Below are 20319 nucleotides of genomic sequence, written 5' to 3' on the forward strand. Positions count from 1 at the left end.
TTCCTTCTTGAATACCTTTCCACATCCTATATAATGGAGACAAGGACATAAACTTAAATTTTTCTTACTTGAAGAACCATAGTAACTGAGAGTAGAGTGGACCATTGGACATGCCTGCTTACCCACTTCTATGTCATCTTGTAGTTTGTTTAATTGCAGCTATACATACTTATAGTCATAGGAACCTAATATGAATAAATCTTGCCGTTCTTATTTAGCTAAATTTATTGTTTTTTTTTCCATATATTCCAGAACCAATTCGTCATGAATTAAGCACTCTATTTGATGGTTCATTTTTATCTTGACTAAAACTTATTCTTCTTGTTATTGGTTTGGGTTTAGTAGGTACCAATAACATATAATCCTTTGCATGGTATAAAACTCAAGCTCATTGGTTTTAGAAGTTCTTTTTAGGTATTTTGTTGTGATTCTATAGCTGGGTTTCTATGAAACACAGAGCATAAAGATCAAAACAATTTGTTCATCTTCACGACTTCGGTGACGTTCTTCACTACTCCGTTTTGCTCTTTCAAGGTAAACGCATAGTTAAAAAAGCTAGTTTGTTGATCTATCGTGTTGGGTCTTTTATTACGGCTCTATTGTTTGAAGGTTTATAAGTTTGACATCACTGAGCTTCAATAAACTGATAATCAGACTGTAATCTTTAATGTATAACCTGTAAATTATAGAGCTTTGATTTTTTCGTTCTTTGTCTCAAAGTAAAGATTTGGATAGTCTGAGTTATTTAGTTAGCCTTTCTGGTTGGGTATAAATAAGAGTGTATGAATTGCTCAAATTAAAATAAATACTCAGGACCAAACTACTATTTCTGATTACTATCTTAAAGGTATGAAATGTTGAGTACTTTAATATATGTCAGTTAGTAGCCATGTTGTTAGAACGTTAGAACTTTGCTCATATTTAACTTATGTCTCCTTCTTGCTCATTGATATATTCCATATGTCTTACTTCTGTACTTTTATCATTGGAAGAGATAATATTTTCTATTTTACACAATCAACACCTTTGAAATCATTTACTCTATCAAGACCTGCTATTCATCTATTAGTCGAGCAAGATTCTCAAAGCTTGCAGTAATTACTTCCTGAAATTACTGGTTGAGTTTATTGTCTGGATAATAACCGTGTATGTATTCAGTTACATGTTTAACCTGCATCTTTAGAGTTGCTTAGTTATTATACATAATTATTATCTTTATATGTTGCCGAAGCTGGACTGACTCAATAAATTTCTTGAGCACATGTGGCCTTATCTGGACAACATACTCTCCATTTCTTAACAGTGTTTTGAATTTCCTTCTCGTAGTATCTTAGGTAACTAGCTTGTGTAAATTATTTTGTATAATTAGGTTTTTTGCATGACTGCAAAAAGTATTGTGCAGCTATTATTGTAGGGCAAAATTTTGAAACATCCAATTTGGGTTCCTTACTTACTTTCCAAGCTTAGTGGTTCTTAGTGGCCATAACTAAAGTAAGTTGGTATTTTTATTTTCAGATACTATTTCGGCTTGCTAGACATTAAACTATGGCATAAGATACAGAAGATGTTATTTCTTACCGGCATTCTTTCCATTTGTATTGTAAAAAAACATTAGATGACAATTGTTAAATGGCCTTGATGTTTTTATTTGGCAATAAATTTTTTGCTTAAGAAGACATATCAGTTATGTAGGATACTTTTTAGTTGCTCCATTTGTTAGCTGAAGTTCATACTCATATAAAACCGTCAAGGAGTTCACACTCAAACTAGTTGTTGTTGTTGTTTAGATACATAAGAAGAGTTTTTGATAAATCACTTGATTAGTGCAAGTTATGGACGAATTTGACTGCATTGAAAAGGTCCAGTTAGTAAAGCTTATTCATTTGACACAAAGATACAAACTCGCCAACTAAAAGGTCTTGTACAAATAAGAAGGAATGGCGAAAGGCGAAACAAAGGAGTTAAAAGTATAATTTTCCAGTAAACTAAGAGACCTAACTAAGAATCCTCTGATTTTAACTTGATTTAGGCAAAAAGGTCTTTGAATATGTTGATTGACGTACTTATGGATAGTCTTCTCATATTGATAGAGTTTTCCTGTTAGTATGTGTTCTCTATACGACGAGTTCTTTGCGAGATACAATTACATGCTTTTCCTGAGAAGAAATGGCTTACATCTGGAAATATTAATAGAGGTGGCATGTACTAGCCTTCTTGAGATATTGTTTTACCAATTTCATTAAAGTTATCAAATGTAAATTGGTATGCTCCTTCGCTCATTATCAATACTTGTATTTACATACGTTATGCTATTCATTTACTAATATTTTAATAAAGTTTCACTTGATTCTACTTCAGCAATACTGTTATCAACTCATTTTCGAAATAATAATGATCATAAACATTTTCATGGATACTCCTTTTAACTCTGTGCAGATCAACTAGGCTCGCACATTTTGGATACAGGGTTTGTCCTTTCTGATGATTTAGTTCACAACGCGCTCAACTCGATCTACTTTTTGACGAACTTATATGATATTAAAAACTAAAATTTAAAAGTCAAAGGATAAAGAACTTTATGCGCTTTGCTTTTGGGTCCTTGCAGATATTGTCACTGTACATTTATTTACAGTAGTAGTATTTTTTATATTTCTCTTTAGTACTTACAAAAAATCATGACAAAGAATTTGAAAAATTAGTAAAACCTCTCATAAGAGAAAGTCAAAATGTTACAGTGAGAATCAATAGTAACATAGTGTAATGAAACAATATAGATTGTTTATGTTGGGCCTAGGCGAAGTCCGGGCTATCCCTACTAGTATTTATATAGCTGTTAGTTCTATTAGCTCACACCTCACACGTGCAGCTCACGTGTCCTTTAACTAACCGTGTAACTAACTTCTTGACAGCTAATCTAACAACCTCTCATAACGACCAGCTAACTGCTACTCTACATCTTCCATTACTCCCCTCAAACTGGAGGTTGAAAGACATGGAGCACTCCTAGCTTGGAAAGAAGAAAATGATGTTGACTGACACCTAAACCTTTAGTTAAGAGGTCTGCTATATGAGACTGAGTGGCAGTATAAGTGGTTTGAATGAGGCATGGTTTTACCTTTTCGCGGACAAAACGAAAATCAATATCTATATGCTCGGTCCGCTCATGAATGTAGGATTTGCTGCAATTTGGATGACTGCTTTACTATCACAATAAAGCTGAATTGGTCAGGAGATAAGCACACCTAAGTCTTGCAATAACCCAACTAACCACACAACCTCTGCTACACAGGCTGTCATGCTGCGATACTCAGCTTCTGCTGACTGTGTGTTGCTTCTTTGACTTCCATGAAATCAAGGAGTCACCCAGTTTGAAGACATATCTTGTCACGGAATGCCTGGTGTTAGGACACGCAACCCAATCAGAATCACAGTAAGTTGTCAAGTGAGTAGCTGAGGTCTGGCTTAGAAATACCCCTAAACCAGGGCAACCTTTGATGTACTTGACTACCCTCAGTGAATCTTTTCAGTGAGACCTCTTTGGTTGTTGCATTATCTCTGTCTCCAATTAATTTGTCAAATTTAACAGTGGTCATTTTGGTATTAGCCTCAAGTGGTGTGGAAGCTGGCTTGGAGTTTCGTCATTTTGGTCATTTTGGATCATATCTGTCTCCAATTGAAGTTTCGTGTTCTTCGGCAACTACTGGAATCTCGCCGGAAAGAGGATGCCTCCAGGCATCTGCTCTCATACCATGTCAAATTGACCAATTGCAATTGAAAATTCATATATAATTATAGAGAGAAGAGAGAAGGGAGAGGAAATTGACGGAGAATTCTATATTAGCTTAGAAAGCAAATGAGTGCAGATACATGTTCATATAGCATCCAGTTCTGTTAGCTCACCTCACACGTGCACCTCACGTGTCTTTAACTAACCATGTAACTACTTTCTTGACAGCTAATTAACAGCTAATCTAACTGCCTCTCATAACTATTACAAATCATTCGTGGTGTAGGGTAAGTTTAACTTTTCTGACAGTCCAGCATGTGTGAAACGTTAACTTTTCCCCTTCGTATGTTGATTTATTTCTAACTTCGCTCTATTTTGGATGAATCGCTTTGTTATTATGTATTCAGAAAAAATATAGATAATGTGGAAAAGAACGATACCAAAGACTTAGAGCATAATAACCTTATAATTAATTTGTGTTTTGAGTATATGATAATGTTTACTTGACTGATTTTGTAGGCGGTTGCCTCCTATAGGCAGCTCTTCTGAAGGAAAGCATCAATATTCTAGCTACTCCATGTTTTAGGTTACATATTTACCGAAATTCCTAGCGTCGCTAAAGCCATTGAAGGTGAAGGAGACAATGTATGGGGCAATCATGCTTGCAGCAGATGAGTGCGCCTTTGGAAGGTTTACAAGAGAGACAGAGCTAGCTTATTAGCTGTGGGTTCAGTTGAACCCAGTCACTTTTACTTAACCATTGTATTTGCATTAGAAAGTTCATTAACAGCTTGTTTGGATGGTTGTTACGCATCGTTTCATAATGTATCGTATCGTACTATATTGTATTGTACTGTATCATTTGATAAATACAATGTTTGGATAGATTGTGTCGTTTGTCATCGTTTCATGATATCACACACCAGCAATATGAAGAATAAACTTGCAATATTATAAAGAAAAATTATGATACAAGGTAAAATTACTATATAAAAAGATAGAGTAAATGATAAAATAAAATAATTTAATAATAATAAATGGTGAGATTGAGAGAAAAAGACAAGGTAACGACGCGACCACACCAAATCGGTCGTTACATAAAGTGACACATTTCGTCGTTATGTAACGACGGATTTAACGATATATACAATAAAATTTAAGTAACAATACGATACGATATAATGAGTAACAACCATCCAAACAAGTTGTAAATATATACAAATATTTAATTGCGAATTCAATAACTAAGACAAGTTATGAGTTCCGTGGCACTTCAGAACCCATAATTTTGAATCTTTGCTTCGCCTCTTTTTTCTAGCCGGTATCCCCATGAGATGCTAACAGAGGAAATGCGACAGACTGAAGGTGTGTGGGTGGTTAATGATTATGTCTTAATCTGCTTGTTTATGAAGTGAGGTTGACATTTGCATTATATTTTGGATCTTGGAATTGTAATTTTGATTACTTTTGCTTAAAATATTTTGTTTGTATTTAGAGCTACTGTTGTTTAGAATGGTGATTTTCAGTTAGAGAATGGGCATTTTAATTGGTGAATCTGCTGGTTGATGAAGAGATGGGGATTTGTTTTAAAGGTTTTCTTGGTATATATGATGGAGTAAAGTTGGATTTTGGTGTTTCAGACTTTCAATATTGGATCAGGATCACATATTGATTCTTGAGTGTATTGCTGGTCTGGTAGCCTAGGTCTTGCTACTAGCTGCTGCTGATTGTTATAAGTTCATCCACTTGTCGAGAGTGTTGAAGACTAGCTTCAGATAACTTCGTTAAAATAGCAAGGTCTAGCCAGTTTTCGGACTGGTCATTCAAAAATAGCCAGCGTTTGTCAAGTCATTAAAAAATAGCCACTATTTTGTTGCAACAGAAACCGGTCCAGCATAATATACTGGAGTTCGGTGCACCCGTGTATGAACTTCCAGCATATTATGCTGGACCGGTATACTTTGTTGGCTCCAGTATAATATACTGGAGCACCGGTGTTCTAAACTCCAGTATATTATGCTGGAACTCCAGTATATTATGCTGGAGTATTTTTCCAGATTTTGAATAGTGTTTTCGTTCAGATTTATCTTTACATAAGAAGTGGCTAAATTTCGATTACTTTTGAAACTGTGATTATTTTTGAATGATCATTTGTAAATCTGTCTATTTTTGAATTTGTCCCGATAACTTCACATATTGGGCCCTGCGGCCTGCTCTAGTAGTCGAATGAAATTTATCATTATACATGATTATACGTATGTTATACATTCGCTGGCTATTTTTAGTTTAAGTAATTGGATAGGCTGCTATTTAGGTTAAATCTTCAAATTATTAGTAATATAAAAAAAATTACACTATAAATAACGGTCCATAATAATAAGTGAAATTTGACTGAATCATTATATGAATTTTTTTTATATATACTTACTTTTGGGCCATCATTGAAGTTATATTTGTATTGCACTAAATTTTGCAAAGTGTACCCGCTCTAATTTGAAGTTGTGCAATCTCTTCAATGCAACTTCAGAAATTAAATCTGAAGTTCTTCTATCTGTCAAATGCAACTTCAGAAATTCGAATCTTAAATAATTCAATCCATTGAATTCAACTTCAGATTTTGAATCTTAGGTTTTGAAACATAAACTTATTTTTCGAATTTCAACAATCCAATACACGATTCAATACCCAAATCTACTCTAAATGAGCTCAAATTTGAAACATAACTTTCAAATATTATAAAGAATAAATCTCAATCTTCTAATTGTCAAAAAGAGAAAAATATATGTATTTGAAGTTATTCAAAAATTGGGCATCAATTATTATTTTTTAAATAGTTAGTATAAATTTAATGGGTGGGACAAAAATGAGTGACATGAAAATTTACAACTTTATCCCCAAGCCAGCGGCAAAATACAACACTTAACTTTTCGTCCTCCATTTACAACTTACAAGCAAGTTATTTTTTTGGGTATAAATATGTGAATGGCCCTCTTGCTTGTATTTCGGACAAATGCATGAATCATATATTAAATATAGATCTGCATACAGATGAAAAGGGTTAATTCAGTAATAGATTTTAGTATAAACTCATTAATGTGTAAACATTTAACGTAAATGTCTTGGTTGAGTAGCTCAATGTTAGGTTTTGAGAGTAGTATTTGATTCTTTATTTGTTTAGTGCCCAAATTTAGCACATGCTGGCTACGAGCTTCATTAGCTAACCTCAGGCCAATCCTTATATTATGAAAGTCCAATGGCAGAAGAAAACAAAAAATTGATTTATAATTTTAATTTGGACTTAAAAGCATATAATATAATATAGCCACAAGCATAAGGTAGGTGCTGCCGAAAGAGCCCACCTAGGAGAAAAATTGAAACCAAAGGTCCTCCGACAAAATATTTTATGGTGCAAATTAATTTATGGGCCAATTATAGCAATAAAAATTTTGATTAATGGGTTAGTCCTTTTTGTAGATATCGTTTTCATTGGTTGGTATGTCGACTTATCTAAGAACAGCTTCTTTAATTTCTACTTTCATTTGTTATAAATGGCATAACGAATAAGAGGTGCTAAGCCTTCCATTTGATATCTACTCGTGTATCTAGATTTATATCATTCACAATTTCCTATTTCCATCACTATTTAGTACTCTGTTTCCTCTAACTCTTCAGAATTAGCCTGCGCTAGAAACTATTTATAGTTGTTAGCCGAAAAAGTATATAAAATTTGTATATATATATATATATATATATATATATATATATATATATATAATGACATTTTCCCAATTCTTTTCGCCCCAAACGCAAACAGAAGTCCTAAACGAAACCCTGAGGGGTAGCTCGGCTGGTAAAGGCTTGAGGACAAAGTCCTTCAAGTCGCCGGTTCGAGCCCCAGCAGGGCCACTAGAGGCATTACAAACCGGCCGCGTCTCCAGGGCCCCGTGGAACTAACCGTGGTGGACCTGCCTTGAAACAGCGGGACCCGGTGGGTACAGATAGTCGGGTTCGCAAAGCGATCGCCCGGAAACCACGGCAAAAAAAAAAAAAAAAGAAGTCCTAAACGAAAGAAAAAACAAAAAAACTATGCAACTTACTGTTTGTCTCTTGTAAAGTAGGTTTAGAATTTGTGTGGTTACTACTTCTTTGTGTTATTCAATGCCCAGAATGTTCTAATCTAATAGTCCAGATTCACGTCATAGAAAGCTGATCAATATGTGAGTTTTAGTACTTCCTACAAAAAATAATTCATTCTCAAAATTCGAACTCGATATATTTGAAGAAAAAAAAGAAACGAACATTTACAACTTGTTTGGATGGTTGTTATAATCGTATAGTATTATATTATATTGTTTTGATAAATACAAATTTTGAATAGATTGTATTGTTTGTCGTCGTTTCATGATGTTATGCACCAACAATATAAAGAATTAACTTGCAATATTATAAAGAAAAAGTAAGGTATGAGGTAATAATATTATATAAAAATGTAGGGTAAAGGATAAAATAGGATTATTTGATAATAAAAAATGACAAGATGAGAGGAAAAACACAAGAAAACCACGCGGCCACACCAAATCAATCGTTCCATAAAGTGACACTTTTTGTTGTTACTTAACGATGGAGTTAAATGATACGGTACAATACAATAAAATTTAAGTAACAGTCAAAACAAACATTATATTTGAAGTAATAATATGATACAATACAACAAGTAACAACTAACAACCATCCAAACAAGTTGTTAGTAATTACTATTCCACGTTGTAAAATAAAAAGTATAGGATTCCCGTGAAGTTACATGTTATGTTATGAATAGAGGGGAAATCAAGATTCCAACTTACGGGTTCAGGAATTTAATTAGAGTGATGACTTCTAGTACTAATAAATGAGTTTTAAATTTATATTTATACATAATAATTTTTTTGACAAAATATAATATGAGCAAAAATTACTATATTCGACCCAACACGTATCGGGGGTTCTAGCTCCGCCTTTGGCTGTGGATCCGCCAATGACTTATATATGCACACTTGGCATAAACCATCAAGAAATAGAAAGAAAGAAAAAAGGAGATATAGTAACTACTTTATCTCTTTTTCAAGCATATTGCATCTGTATATTTCTTTTAGGGCTGTGCACGGATCAGATCGGATCGGATTTAGCATATTTCGGATTCGAATTTCGGATTTCGGATTCTAGAAAATGCAATCCGAATCCGATCCGAATTATATCGGATCGGATCGGATTTTAAAGTTTGGATCGGATCGGATATCGGATCGTATTATTATGCCTCAAAGTTAAACTAATATGTATATTTTCTTTGTAAAAGAGGCAATACATTAAAAAAAATTCATGTTTATGCAATTATGAGAGTGCTATGGTGCCAATATAGCTAAATCTAGCAATTGTAAATGTAATAACTTGGAGGTTGATGTAAATTAAAGTGTAGTATTTATACATGTCCTAATAATTTCGGATTTCGGATTGGATTGGATTAAAATACAATCCGAAATCCGATCCGAAATCCGAAATTTTAATAAACATAATCCGAAATTCAATCCAATCCGAAATCCGAAATTCAAAATTGAATGGATCGATTCGGATTTCGGATATCCGATCCGAATGAACAGCCCTAATTTCTTTAGGATGACGCTTCTCTAAAGATGGTGAAGTATATATGAAGTTTTGGCTTTCTCTTCTCCTTTAACTGTCCATTCTCTAGTTGGAGTGTCCCAGACCACGTTCCTCAATATAACAGAAACTAAAACTATAGCACTTTTAGTGGGCGTTTGGACATAAGAATAGTAAAATTTCGTTAAAAAGTGGAAAAAAGAATTCAAGTGAAAAAAAAAATAGTATTTGAGAATTAGAGCTGTATTTGGGTTGTTTTTTAATTTTTGTGAGTGATCTGAAGTGAAAATTTTGAAAATATTTTTTGGAGTTTTTTAAATTTTCGAAAATTTTAGAAATTCATGTTTAAGTGAAAATTGAAAATTTCGCGGTCAAACACTAATTTCGGAAAAAAAGTGAAAAAAATTTCAAAAAAAAAAAGAGGAATCTTTTTTTATGGCCAAACGGGCCCTTAACTTCCTACTGTTGTGCACATTTACACAGACAAAACAGTACTCATGTCGTACTCAGTCACAAAAGAGTTGAAATTAATTATAAAAAAACATGTCTATTTACTTCGTTTTACTCAATACTCAAAAGTTATGCGTAAATTAATTATTTTTATACTAATTGTTAATCTACCCAGCTCTAATTCTTTATTCGAATTTGGATCTGCTATACTTGCGAAACTCATGTAGATAATTACATATTCGTTTAAAGAATATAGACAATTATAAATTTTCCCCGCCTCAATTTATGTGATTCACTTCTTTTAGCCGATCCAAAAAATAATGATATATTTCTTTATTTAAAAAGTCTTTGATTTTTTTTTAAAACTCCATACGTAGTTAAAATGCATTACATAAAATGAAATGGACAGAGTACTATATAATATAAAATTATACAGAAAATATACAACTATAATAAGTCGTATAACTGAAAATCCTAAATTATAGATACGGCGAAGTCATCCTTTTCTTTTCCTTAGGATTAGGGGTGTCCATGGTTCGATTTGGATCGGTTTTTCCCTTAAAAGAAATCAAATAAAGTAAGTCGTTTTTCAAATATTAGAACTAAACCAAACTAATTAAGTCGGTTTTTTCTCGATTCGGTTTATGTCGGTTTTTCGGTTTTTTCGGTTATTTGTCGGTTTTTTCTTAAATATAAGACATACACTACCAAACACATATTCCGGCGACCATATTTTCAACGTAACACTATCTAATCAATTGCCCTTTAAGAAATCTATTATTTACCAAGATATATTGATGATAATTGAATCAAATAGTGATGAATAATTTAAGGACTCAATTAAAAATATATTATTTTTAATACGAAATGGATTCTTAAACTTAACAAAAGAAAATTACCAATCAAACTAGAATGTAAAGGTAAAGAACTATACTAAAAGTGCAAACTATTAACATTTATCATTAAATTTTTGAAACTTTGTATAAAAATATACATATATATATAGGTGTAATAATAAATTTGAAATAGCTACGCCTATAGTCGGTTTGGTTCGATTTTTTCTGATTGAAACCAAAACCAAACCAAATTTGATCGGTTTTTTAAATTCAAAACCAAACCAAAAAATATCGATTGTTTTGGTCGGTTTAATTTGATTTTCGATTTGGTTCGATTTTTCGGATTTTTATGAACGCCCCTACTTAAAATAATGAAAAGCGACCTATATTTTTTCGAGGATAATGAATCATAGAAATACAAGTGGTTAGGAATAGTTGGGAGTAAGTAGAAAGCAATATGTAATGGGGACATAAAAGGAGTCACATTTCTCGTTGCATGTGAATTTTAACTGACACTACTCTACTTGTTTTTTGTGTCGGCGCCTATTTGCTTCACTCCTTTCCAATCTCTGCACTCCATTTTCCCTCCCCCGTGATCCCTCCATTTACACTATTTTTGCTACCATTATTAATTCTCCCGGTATTTGACTCAATAAAAAATATTTTTTAAGAAATTATCGTGACATGATCTTTTTATAATTATAAAATTATTTTATTAATGATAAAATATAAAGTAATTAAGACCAGAATTTAATTACTATTTCAGAAAGAATATTTTCGTTGTTGCATTTTATATGACACTCTATCTCTTTTATTCTGTTCCGAAAAGAAATATATTTTTTATATTTAAAAATTATACCACTTTAATCTTCTCATTTTAAGCTTACATTATATTCTTATAGCTATAAAAATATTATATCATGTTTAAATTCATAAGTTTCAATGATACTTTTGCTATGCGTCAAAAGTCTTTCTCCCGAAGTACACTCCTTCATATTACCTATACTATATTAAAAGCACGACTATCTTTAGTGAAATATTGTTCGCTTTTTTAATCTTTTAAAAATATATTTCACATTGGACAAAATTATAATTTAATTATTAACCTAATATTTAGGACCTTGAAATCGATAATTATTTAAAAAAAAATCTTATTTGAACTGCGTCACAAGTCCTAAATTAGGATTTTAAATTTGAACAAGATTTCCCTTATATAATTTATTTTTTATTTGAATTATATAACATAATTATATTTCCCCTCATATTACTTTTGCTAATATTCAGAATTTTGAAAAATTACATGGTGAGTTTGTCTGGCCATTTAAGCATGAATCATTATTTTACATGGCATATTTAACAAATATTAGTATGAATTCGCTAGCAGCCATGTGTTTACATATATCCAAGTTCAAGTTTCCTAAGAAGCAACAATATTTTTGTATATTTTCTTTTCTTGCGTACGATACGAGCTTTTGAATTTAGATATAATTTAGTACAAAAAAATCAAAAGGTTTCATACAAGTGCACACATTCACCATTTAAATAAATGAACCATGAATATTAAAGCATTAAGCATATTTGATCTTACAAAGAATAATTAATTTATATTTTTAGTGCATATGTATATTTTAAAAACAATTGTTAGAAGTTAGTAGAATATATTAAGAACATATTGATGTTATTAAAGTGACCAATATATTATGAACGTTGATGTTATAAAAATGACCACGAAGTACATGCCTAAGCATACATACAATATGATTGAATATTTTATCTTATTTTTGCTAATATGATTGAATATTCATTCTTAGTGTAAAATATTATATAGGAGCACGATTTTCATAACAAATTTGCAAATATTAAACTTATGAAAAATTGCATATCTCAAGAGATTTAGACTCAATTTTCGTCTAATTAGTCAATCTATAAAATTTTATTATTTTATTTTTAATAAACTTTGTCTATACTTTAAATCTTACTACACAGGAATAAGAAGCTGGCCTATTTATGTAATTAGTCGAGTGTAAATGAAGATTCTTAAAAAGGCAAAGTAAGGTATGATCGAGTTAAAAGTAAAAATAATTTTTTATAAGGATCGTAATCCTGAGCCGAGGGTCTATTGGAAACAACCTCTCTATTCTCACAACGTAGGAATAAGGTCTGCGTACCACTATCTTCCTCAGACCCTACGATGTGGGATAATACTGGGTATATTGTTATTGTTGTTGTATAAGTATCGTAATATTTGTCGAGTTCAGATAGCTATATGATTTCTAAGGTATGAAGTATGAACAAGAGAAGGATACAAGTTTTAGTATTTTCATAAAATGATTAAATGCGAGTAAAGAATTTTTAGTTATTGGTAAACTTTAGTCCACAAATTTTATGTAAAATTGAACGCCCTTTGTACCTTTCAATCAAATAGTACTCCAATAATATTTTTGTACAAAGAAGCAATACTAGAACAAACTAGAGGAAGAACTATTAGAGTAGTTCTAAACTCTTAAACATAATTAACAATATTATTATTTTGGAACTTAAATTATTTATTTATTTTATTTTATAACTAGAATGCATTTTAAATAGTATTATTTATGTTGTTTTTAGAAAGTTTCACTTTTTTCACAAATGCCCGTTTGACCATGAAAAAGAAATTCACTTTTTTTTTAAAAAAAATTAGTATTTGGCCATGAAATTTTCAATTTTCACTTGAAAATGAATTTCAAAATTTTTAGAATACTTTTAAAAACTCCAAAAAAATATTTTTAAATTTTTTTTACTTCAAATCACACACAAAAATTCAAAAACAGTCCAAAATTATATTCACATCCAAACACAACTCTAATTTTCAAATACTATTTTTACTTAATTTTTTTTCCTGGAAGTTTACAATTCTTATGTCCAAACGCTCACTAATAATAATATGGGATACATAGGCAATGTGCATACACTAATACTATTAATATAAAATATTAAAAGAATTGCACTACATTCTACTTCTACTACTATAAATGCACGAACTCAATCAATTTTTTTCACACAACCAGTAAGAAGAGAAGAAGCTAAGAAAATATGAAGAACAACATTTCTTCAAAATTCATGCTTCTTCTTCTTTTACTTTCAGTTGAAATAATCCAAGGAAGCTACCACGACTACACAGACGCATTAACAAAATCCATTCTCTTTTTCGAAGGCCAACGTTCTGGTTATTTGCCACAAGACCAGAGAATGAACTGGCGAGGACATTCCGGTTTAGGCGACGGGTGGATGGTGAACACCGACTTGACCGGCGGCTACTACGACGCCGGCGATAATGTTAAGTTTAATTTTCCGATGGCATTTACCACTACATTGTTGGCTTGGAGTGTGATTGAATTTGGGCAGTATATGCCTCCCTCTGAATTAAGGAATGCTTTAGTCGCTATCCGTTGGTCCACTGATTATCTTCTCAAGACTGTCTCTCAACCCAATCGCATTTTTGTCCAGGTTTGCTAATTAGTAACCTTTTTCGCTTTTTGACGGGACTAAACGAAACGAACACCATTCGTTTTATCAGAATTCGAAGCTTTTTCTGTGCTCAATTTTTACTTGACTTGTGTGTCATGCATGTAAAAATATCAATCCACTCGCTTCATTTTATATGACATTATTTGATTAATGAACACGGAGAAAGTAAAAAGAGCTTTAAAATTTGTGATGGTAAACCTGCCATAATATTTCTCTCTACAAGTGTATGTAACTAAGAGCAAAATAATAGTATAAAATATTTAAAATTAAATTATTTTTAAATATATAAAACTATGATTATTTCTAAAACAGAAGGGGAGCCTTTTGATAACTGCTAAAGTTGCTGCCATGTGATCAGAAAGTTATGGGTTTGAGCCATAAAATAGCTTCTTGCAAAAAAATATAGGGTAAGACTGCGTACAATAGACTCTCGTAGTCTAATATAACGGAAGCTTGGTGCACCATACTTTGTCCTTTAATTTTTTTTTAAAACAGATCAAAAAAAGAAAAGAGTTCCACCAAAATTGAATCAGTTTGAAAATGACATTGAGTTGGATAGCTTTTATTTTCTCTTTTACTATCAATGGTGTATATGCCAACTTGCTTTATCTCTATTAATTCTATAAGTGCTAGCTACCTTTCATCGGCACAAAGATAGGATATCTACCCATCAGTCAAAGACTTGGGCAGATACGTTTTGGGATTTAAACTCTAGTACCTCTTATGATTTTTACTCATTTTATTAACAGTTAAATTACACTCTTAGAACTTTGATTTTCACTCATTTTTGTAGTATTTTAATTTCAATGATTTGGTGGGAAATGCTTGGTTTACTTAAAGAATCGGTTGGATAAATAAAGGATTCTTTAGTGGCAGGTTTTATGGTTCCTCTGATATGAGACATGTGAACCTATTGAGTTAATAATAGCAGTAGTAGTACTGTGTGGGTGGTTGAAATTGATTCTTAGAGTGGATATGTTTTGTCTCTTTTTTCTCAACTCTTTTCTTTTGGGGCATACGGCGCTATCTTTTGGTTTCACCAAAATTTTAGAACCTTTGATTTCGTGCAGCTCAACTTCCTATACCATCTTGCTTTTTCTTGATTCATCAAAATGGAGTTAAATAAATACTCCTTGTTTTAGGTATAATAAAATAAAAATTAAGTGATCATCTATTAAATAATAGAACTTTTGTCCTTTTGGGATTTGCATAGGCAAGAAAACATAATTTTCTCCAAAATTCGGAAAAGATTGGTGCACGGGCATGGTTGGTGGGATCTTGATTAGATCTATGGGTTACCCATGTTAGTTCCACCTAAAAAGAATTAGTAGCTTCTAAATATGTCTTTATTTCTTGTCTTAAACGAATTTATGTCGTTGTTTTTTGTCTCTAACACATTTATAGTCGGTTCGGACATAAGAATTTTTTTCACTTTTTTCCGAAAAATTTTCACCTTTTTCGAAAACAGTGTTTGGCCATAAAATTTTCAATTTTAAGAATTTTGGATTTTTTTGAAAATTTAAAAAACTCCAAAAGACTATTTTTCAAAATTTTTATTCAGATCACTCATAAATATTCAAAAACAGCCCAAAATTATATTCATGTCCAAACACATTTTTAATTTACAAATATCATTTTCATTTCAAATTTCTTCTGACCTTCTTTTAGAATTTTACGATTCTCATGTCCAAACGCCCACTTAATTATATACATCAAAATATACACAATATTTTACGCTCAATGCACTTTAACGGGTTGATACACATCACCTCTCTTTTAATTTTGTGGGTTATTCTTCCAGTATTCGCTTTTAACTAACATGATTATGTCAATTTTTTCTTTTTACCGTCAGAGATAAAAATTACAGTAGTAACTCAAATTTACCTTATGTGTTAGTAGTACTTTGTAAAGGTAAATTCTGTTTCGATAAGCACGTGAACTTCATACGTTTGTTTGTTTTATGTATTACCGCCGAACTAAAAACAATTGTTACCTATAGAGTAGGTCACGTTGCATATCGCTTTTGTGCTAAGATTCTTTTTCCTTTATTGTGTCTAAGTACTCTATCTCATACCATTTTTTAAGGAATTTAACTTATGTATAGTATAGTTCAATATAACAAAAATTGACATTATCAATATATATACTTTAATTTGTTATCGCAAGTATCAGGTTGTGATTCTCACTATTTATAACAGATTGTTAATAGTTTTTATGAGTGATTTGATAGTGTAATATTTTTTATACTATTAGGAGTCAGTTTGGTATGAGATATTAGCAGATATAGTGTTGACACAAAAGTTTTAATACCACCTTAATACTTTGTTTGGTTAGCAAACCTGGTATAAGTTATCTCGGGATTAAAATTAATGCCCGGATAATTTATACCTTGTAAGGAGTGAGATAATTAGTGCAGAGATAACTTATACCTTATTTTTAGAAATTATGCAAATGTCATTTTTAATACAACATACCAAACAATAGATAAAAACAACCAGAATAACTAATCTCAGCATAACTTATCCTCACATGACACTTTATTTCCTTTGGATAGAAAAGGTTGAGAATTAAATGGGACATTACTAGCAATAACTTATGGTAGCTGACTTATTTACTTCTTTTGGTATTTTGATGCTATAGGTGGGGGATCCAGTCCTGGACCATAACTGTTGGGAAAGGCCAGAAGATATGGACACTGCTAGGACAGTATATACAGTGGATGCTCCGAATCCGGCATCCGATGTGGCCGGAGAGACTGCAGCTGCGTTCGCAGCTGCATCCATTGCTTTCCGGTCGTCGGATCCCGGATATTCAGACACACTCTTGAGAACATCCACTAGGGTGTTTGATTTTGCAGATAGGAACCGTGGAGCTTACAGTGACAATCTCAATATTAGAGATGGAGTTTGTCCGTATTATTGTGATTTTGATGGATATCAGGCAAGCATTGTTCTCGCTAATTTGTCGTTATATTACTCGTAGCTAGCAGAATTTCTTGACAATATGTCGCTAATCCGTCGCTAAATGAGATTATCAACAAATTTTTCTGTTTAGCTACATAATTTGTCCGTTGCAAAAACCTGATTTTTTAGTAGTGTCTGTTGCTAACTAATTAACTCATTTATTGTAGATCATTAGACAAATAGCTACTCCATGCATAATTTTGATATGGGTCTGTTGAAAATAATTATACAATCAGGTCATGATTTTAATATAATTATAGGTCAATTTTTATGATAAACATAATTGCTAACTTGGTAAAAATGATGTATCAAACTTAATATCATGATTAAACTAACATGGTCGTGAAAAGAATCTTTATACTTAGAGAGTATAAATGATACAATCACAATCTTTTCATAGTTAAACATATTTTTACAATGTATATTATTTAATAAAAACAAATTGTTATTCTCAAAGTAGTCCCCAGGCCTCACTTATGAGAATTCATTAGGTTGTCGTTGTTATTGTATTCTCAAAATAGTAATGATGTCGCACATGGCAGTATAGTAATCTGTGATCTAGTACGGACACTTTTAATATTTCTGTTGTTTAATATGTTGTTGTAGATTTCGAATAAGTATATATTATAACATGTTAAATTGCGCTGATTGTTGAAATTGAAAAATAAGGTATATATGTAACATATTGAACATGTCAAATCACATACACTATATAAAAATTTATTTATATTGTCGGTAATTATAATTATTTAGAGCCTTTGTATAATAGGATGAGTTATTGTGGGGAGCAGCGTGGCTGAGGAGGGCTACCCAGAGTGACACTTATATGAATTACATACAAGAGAATCGTCAAACACTTGGGGCAGATGACAACATCAATGAATTTGGATGGGACAATAAGCACGCTGGCCTTAATGTTCTTGTTTCTAAGGTCAGTTTCATTCATTCGTACAATACTCTTCTACCTACTTTTATTAATTATTTGGTAAAGTTTTCGAGCAGAGTAACATTGTACTATTACTTTGAGAATAAAGACAAGTCGAGATTGTAATGCAGAGATTAATAATGCAGGAAGTCTTAGAAGGGAGCGTGTATTCGCTCCAATCGTACAAAGCATCAGCAGATAGTTTCATGTGCACATTAATCCCAGAATCATCATCTTCACATATAGAATACTCTCCTGGCGGCCTAATTTACAAACCAGGAGGAAGCAATTTACAACATGCTACAACCATCACATTTTTACTCCTCATCTACGCAAATTACTTAGAAAAATCATCACAAATCTTGAATTGTGGCACTATTAGTGTCAATCCAACGATGCTTCGAAAAATTGGTAAGAGACAAGTTGATTACATTTTGGGAGATAATCCTAAAGGAATGTCTTATATGGTTGGTTATAGTAATTACTATCCTTCAAAAATTCATCATCGTGGCTCGTCCCTACCATCGATTAAAGATCATCCTCAGTTCATCGCGTGCAGAGAGGGCTCGATTTATTTTAACTCATCACACCCAAATCCTAATGTTTTAGTTGGTGCAATTGTTGGTGGTCCTGGAGAAGATGATGTTTATGATGATAGTAGGGATGATTTTCGTAAATCTGAGCCAACTACTTATATTAATGCACCATTTGTAGGTGCACTTGCTTATTTTGCTGCTAATCCTAACATTAGTTAAGAGTCCCAGACCAAATGGTTCTGGTGATGATTTGTATATATAGTCTCTCGTCTTGCATATGCTAAGAAGGAAGAGGCTTTTTGGTTTCAATTCATATGAGAATATATATAGTCACAATAGCTTATTGTGGCATTTGTAGAGTGTGAGCATTATTAAGTGGTTCAAACTTAACATGTTGCTTTAAAATTTTAGAAAAGAATTAAGTACTAAATCTTAATATGATTGTGCCTCTCTTTGGATGAAGGACCACTCGTAACTCGTAATTTTTGTTGTTATTTTAAGTTGGCAAAGATCACTTTTAACTCGTGGTCGACACTATTTATATTCGATAGCCATAAAAGTGTATAAAATTTATATATTTTTTATGTATAACATATATATAGATATATATTTCTGGTATTATCTTGAGAGAGACTATACGGTGTCATTTTCCTATTTAAATTTTAGGCTTTTGCAAATGTAGTTGGATCCTCTCAACATGAAATTTTCTTTCTATTTTTCCATATGTAAAACACTAGTTAACCGCTTAACCATTCTTGTTTTTAAATTAAAGGTGACATAATGGTTAAAAGAAAACAGTTAATCACCTATATTATCCACTAAAAATGGGTTGGATAATAAACTTTTTTAAAAATAGGTCAAATATGGAAAAGAACTATATTATCCATTTAGGTTCCTCAAGTTTGGGAGACTAGAAATTCTCCCAAAAGTGATCATATTCATGAAGTCATGGCTAATATGGTACCCATATTATCCGCCGGTTAACTCGTTTTTTATCCGTATTAAATATGGACCGGATCGGATAATTTATCCATTTTATTATTACATGTTTTCGACCCGTCCCATATCCGATCCGACCCGCCTGTTTGCTACCCCTATTTTTAATTAATGGTTTTTGTGCCACTTGAGAATATATATTTTGTCGCATAATACAATTATAAAAACCGAAAACACAAAAAGAGTGTTTTTTGAAAACAATTCTCCTGAAGTTCTATTCCAACACTCGTAAAAAAAAATTGTTTTCTAGTCCATACACCATTGAAATCTTTTAAACTGGTACATTCAAATTCACTTCGGAAGAAGAACAAGAAACACAACTATTTTGTGTCAATTTGTAATTTCGTTTTGAATTTGGTAAAAGGAAATTGAAGAGATAAAACAAACAAGTCAGAGGAATCACATAATATATTAAACGGTAGGGAATGGGCTGGTAGAGACGCGAAGCAGGTGTGCATCCATTTATTATCTCGAAGAATGAATCCAAATAGTTGCTCATCCAACCATTAAACTAAAAAATATCGGTGGATATATAATTTTGGCAGAATTTATGCATTATGTGTGTATAATTATATATAATCAACATACAATTTATATGTATGGCTAGAAAAAGTAACAATGATGGCCGACTATTTGTGTAAAAATTCCTTATATCTTTGGTATTAAAAAATTATCCACATTTTATCTTTATAAATCTCATTAACTACTATTCTTTAGAAGTGACAAATTGAGGTAATATATATAC

General features: G+C 31.9%; 1 protein-coding gene across 1 annotated transcript; it reads left to right on the plus strand.

The window, feature by feature from the left end:
* The first annotated feature begins 13674 nt into the window (after positions 1 to 13674).
* On the plus strand, positions 13675 to 18937 carry LOC104248080 (endoglucanase 24-like). Its single transcript, XM_009804270.2, has 4 exons — positions 13675 to 14133; positions 16795 to 17094; positions 17887 to 18048; positions 18189 to 18937. The coding sequence occupies exons 1-4, from the start codon at positions 13720 to 13722 to the stop codon at positions 18795 to 18797; spliced, it is 1485 nt and encodes a 494-aa protein (XP_009802572.1). The 5' UTR covers positions 13675 to 13719; the 3' UTR covers positions 18798 to 18937.
* The last annotated feature ends 1382 nt before the right edge of the window (positions 18938 to 20319 follow it).

The sequence above is a fragment of the Nicotiana sylvestris genome, chromosome 1, assembly GCF_000393655.2.
Source record: "Nicotiana sylvestris chromosome 1, ASM39365v2, whole genome shotgun sequence".
NCBI classification, from domain to species: Eukaryota; Viridiplantae; Streptophyta; class Magnoliopsida; order Solanales; family Solanaceae; genus Nicotiana; species Nicotiana sylvestris.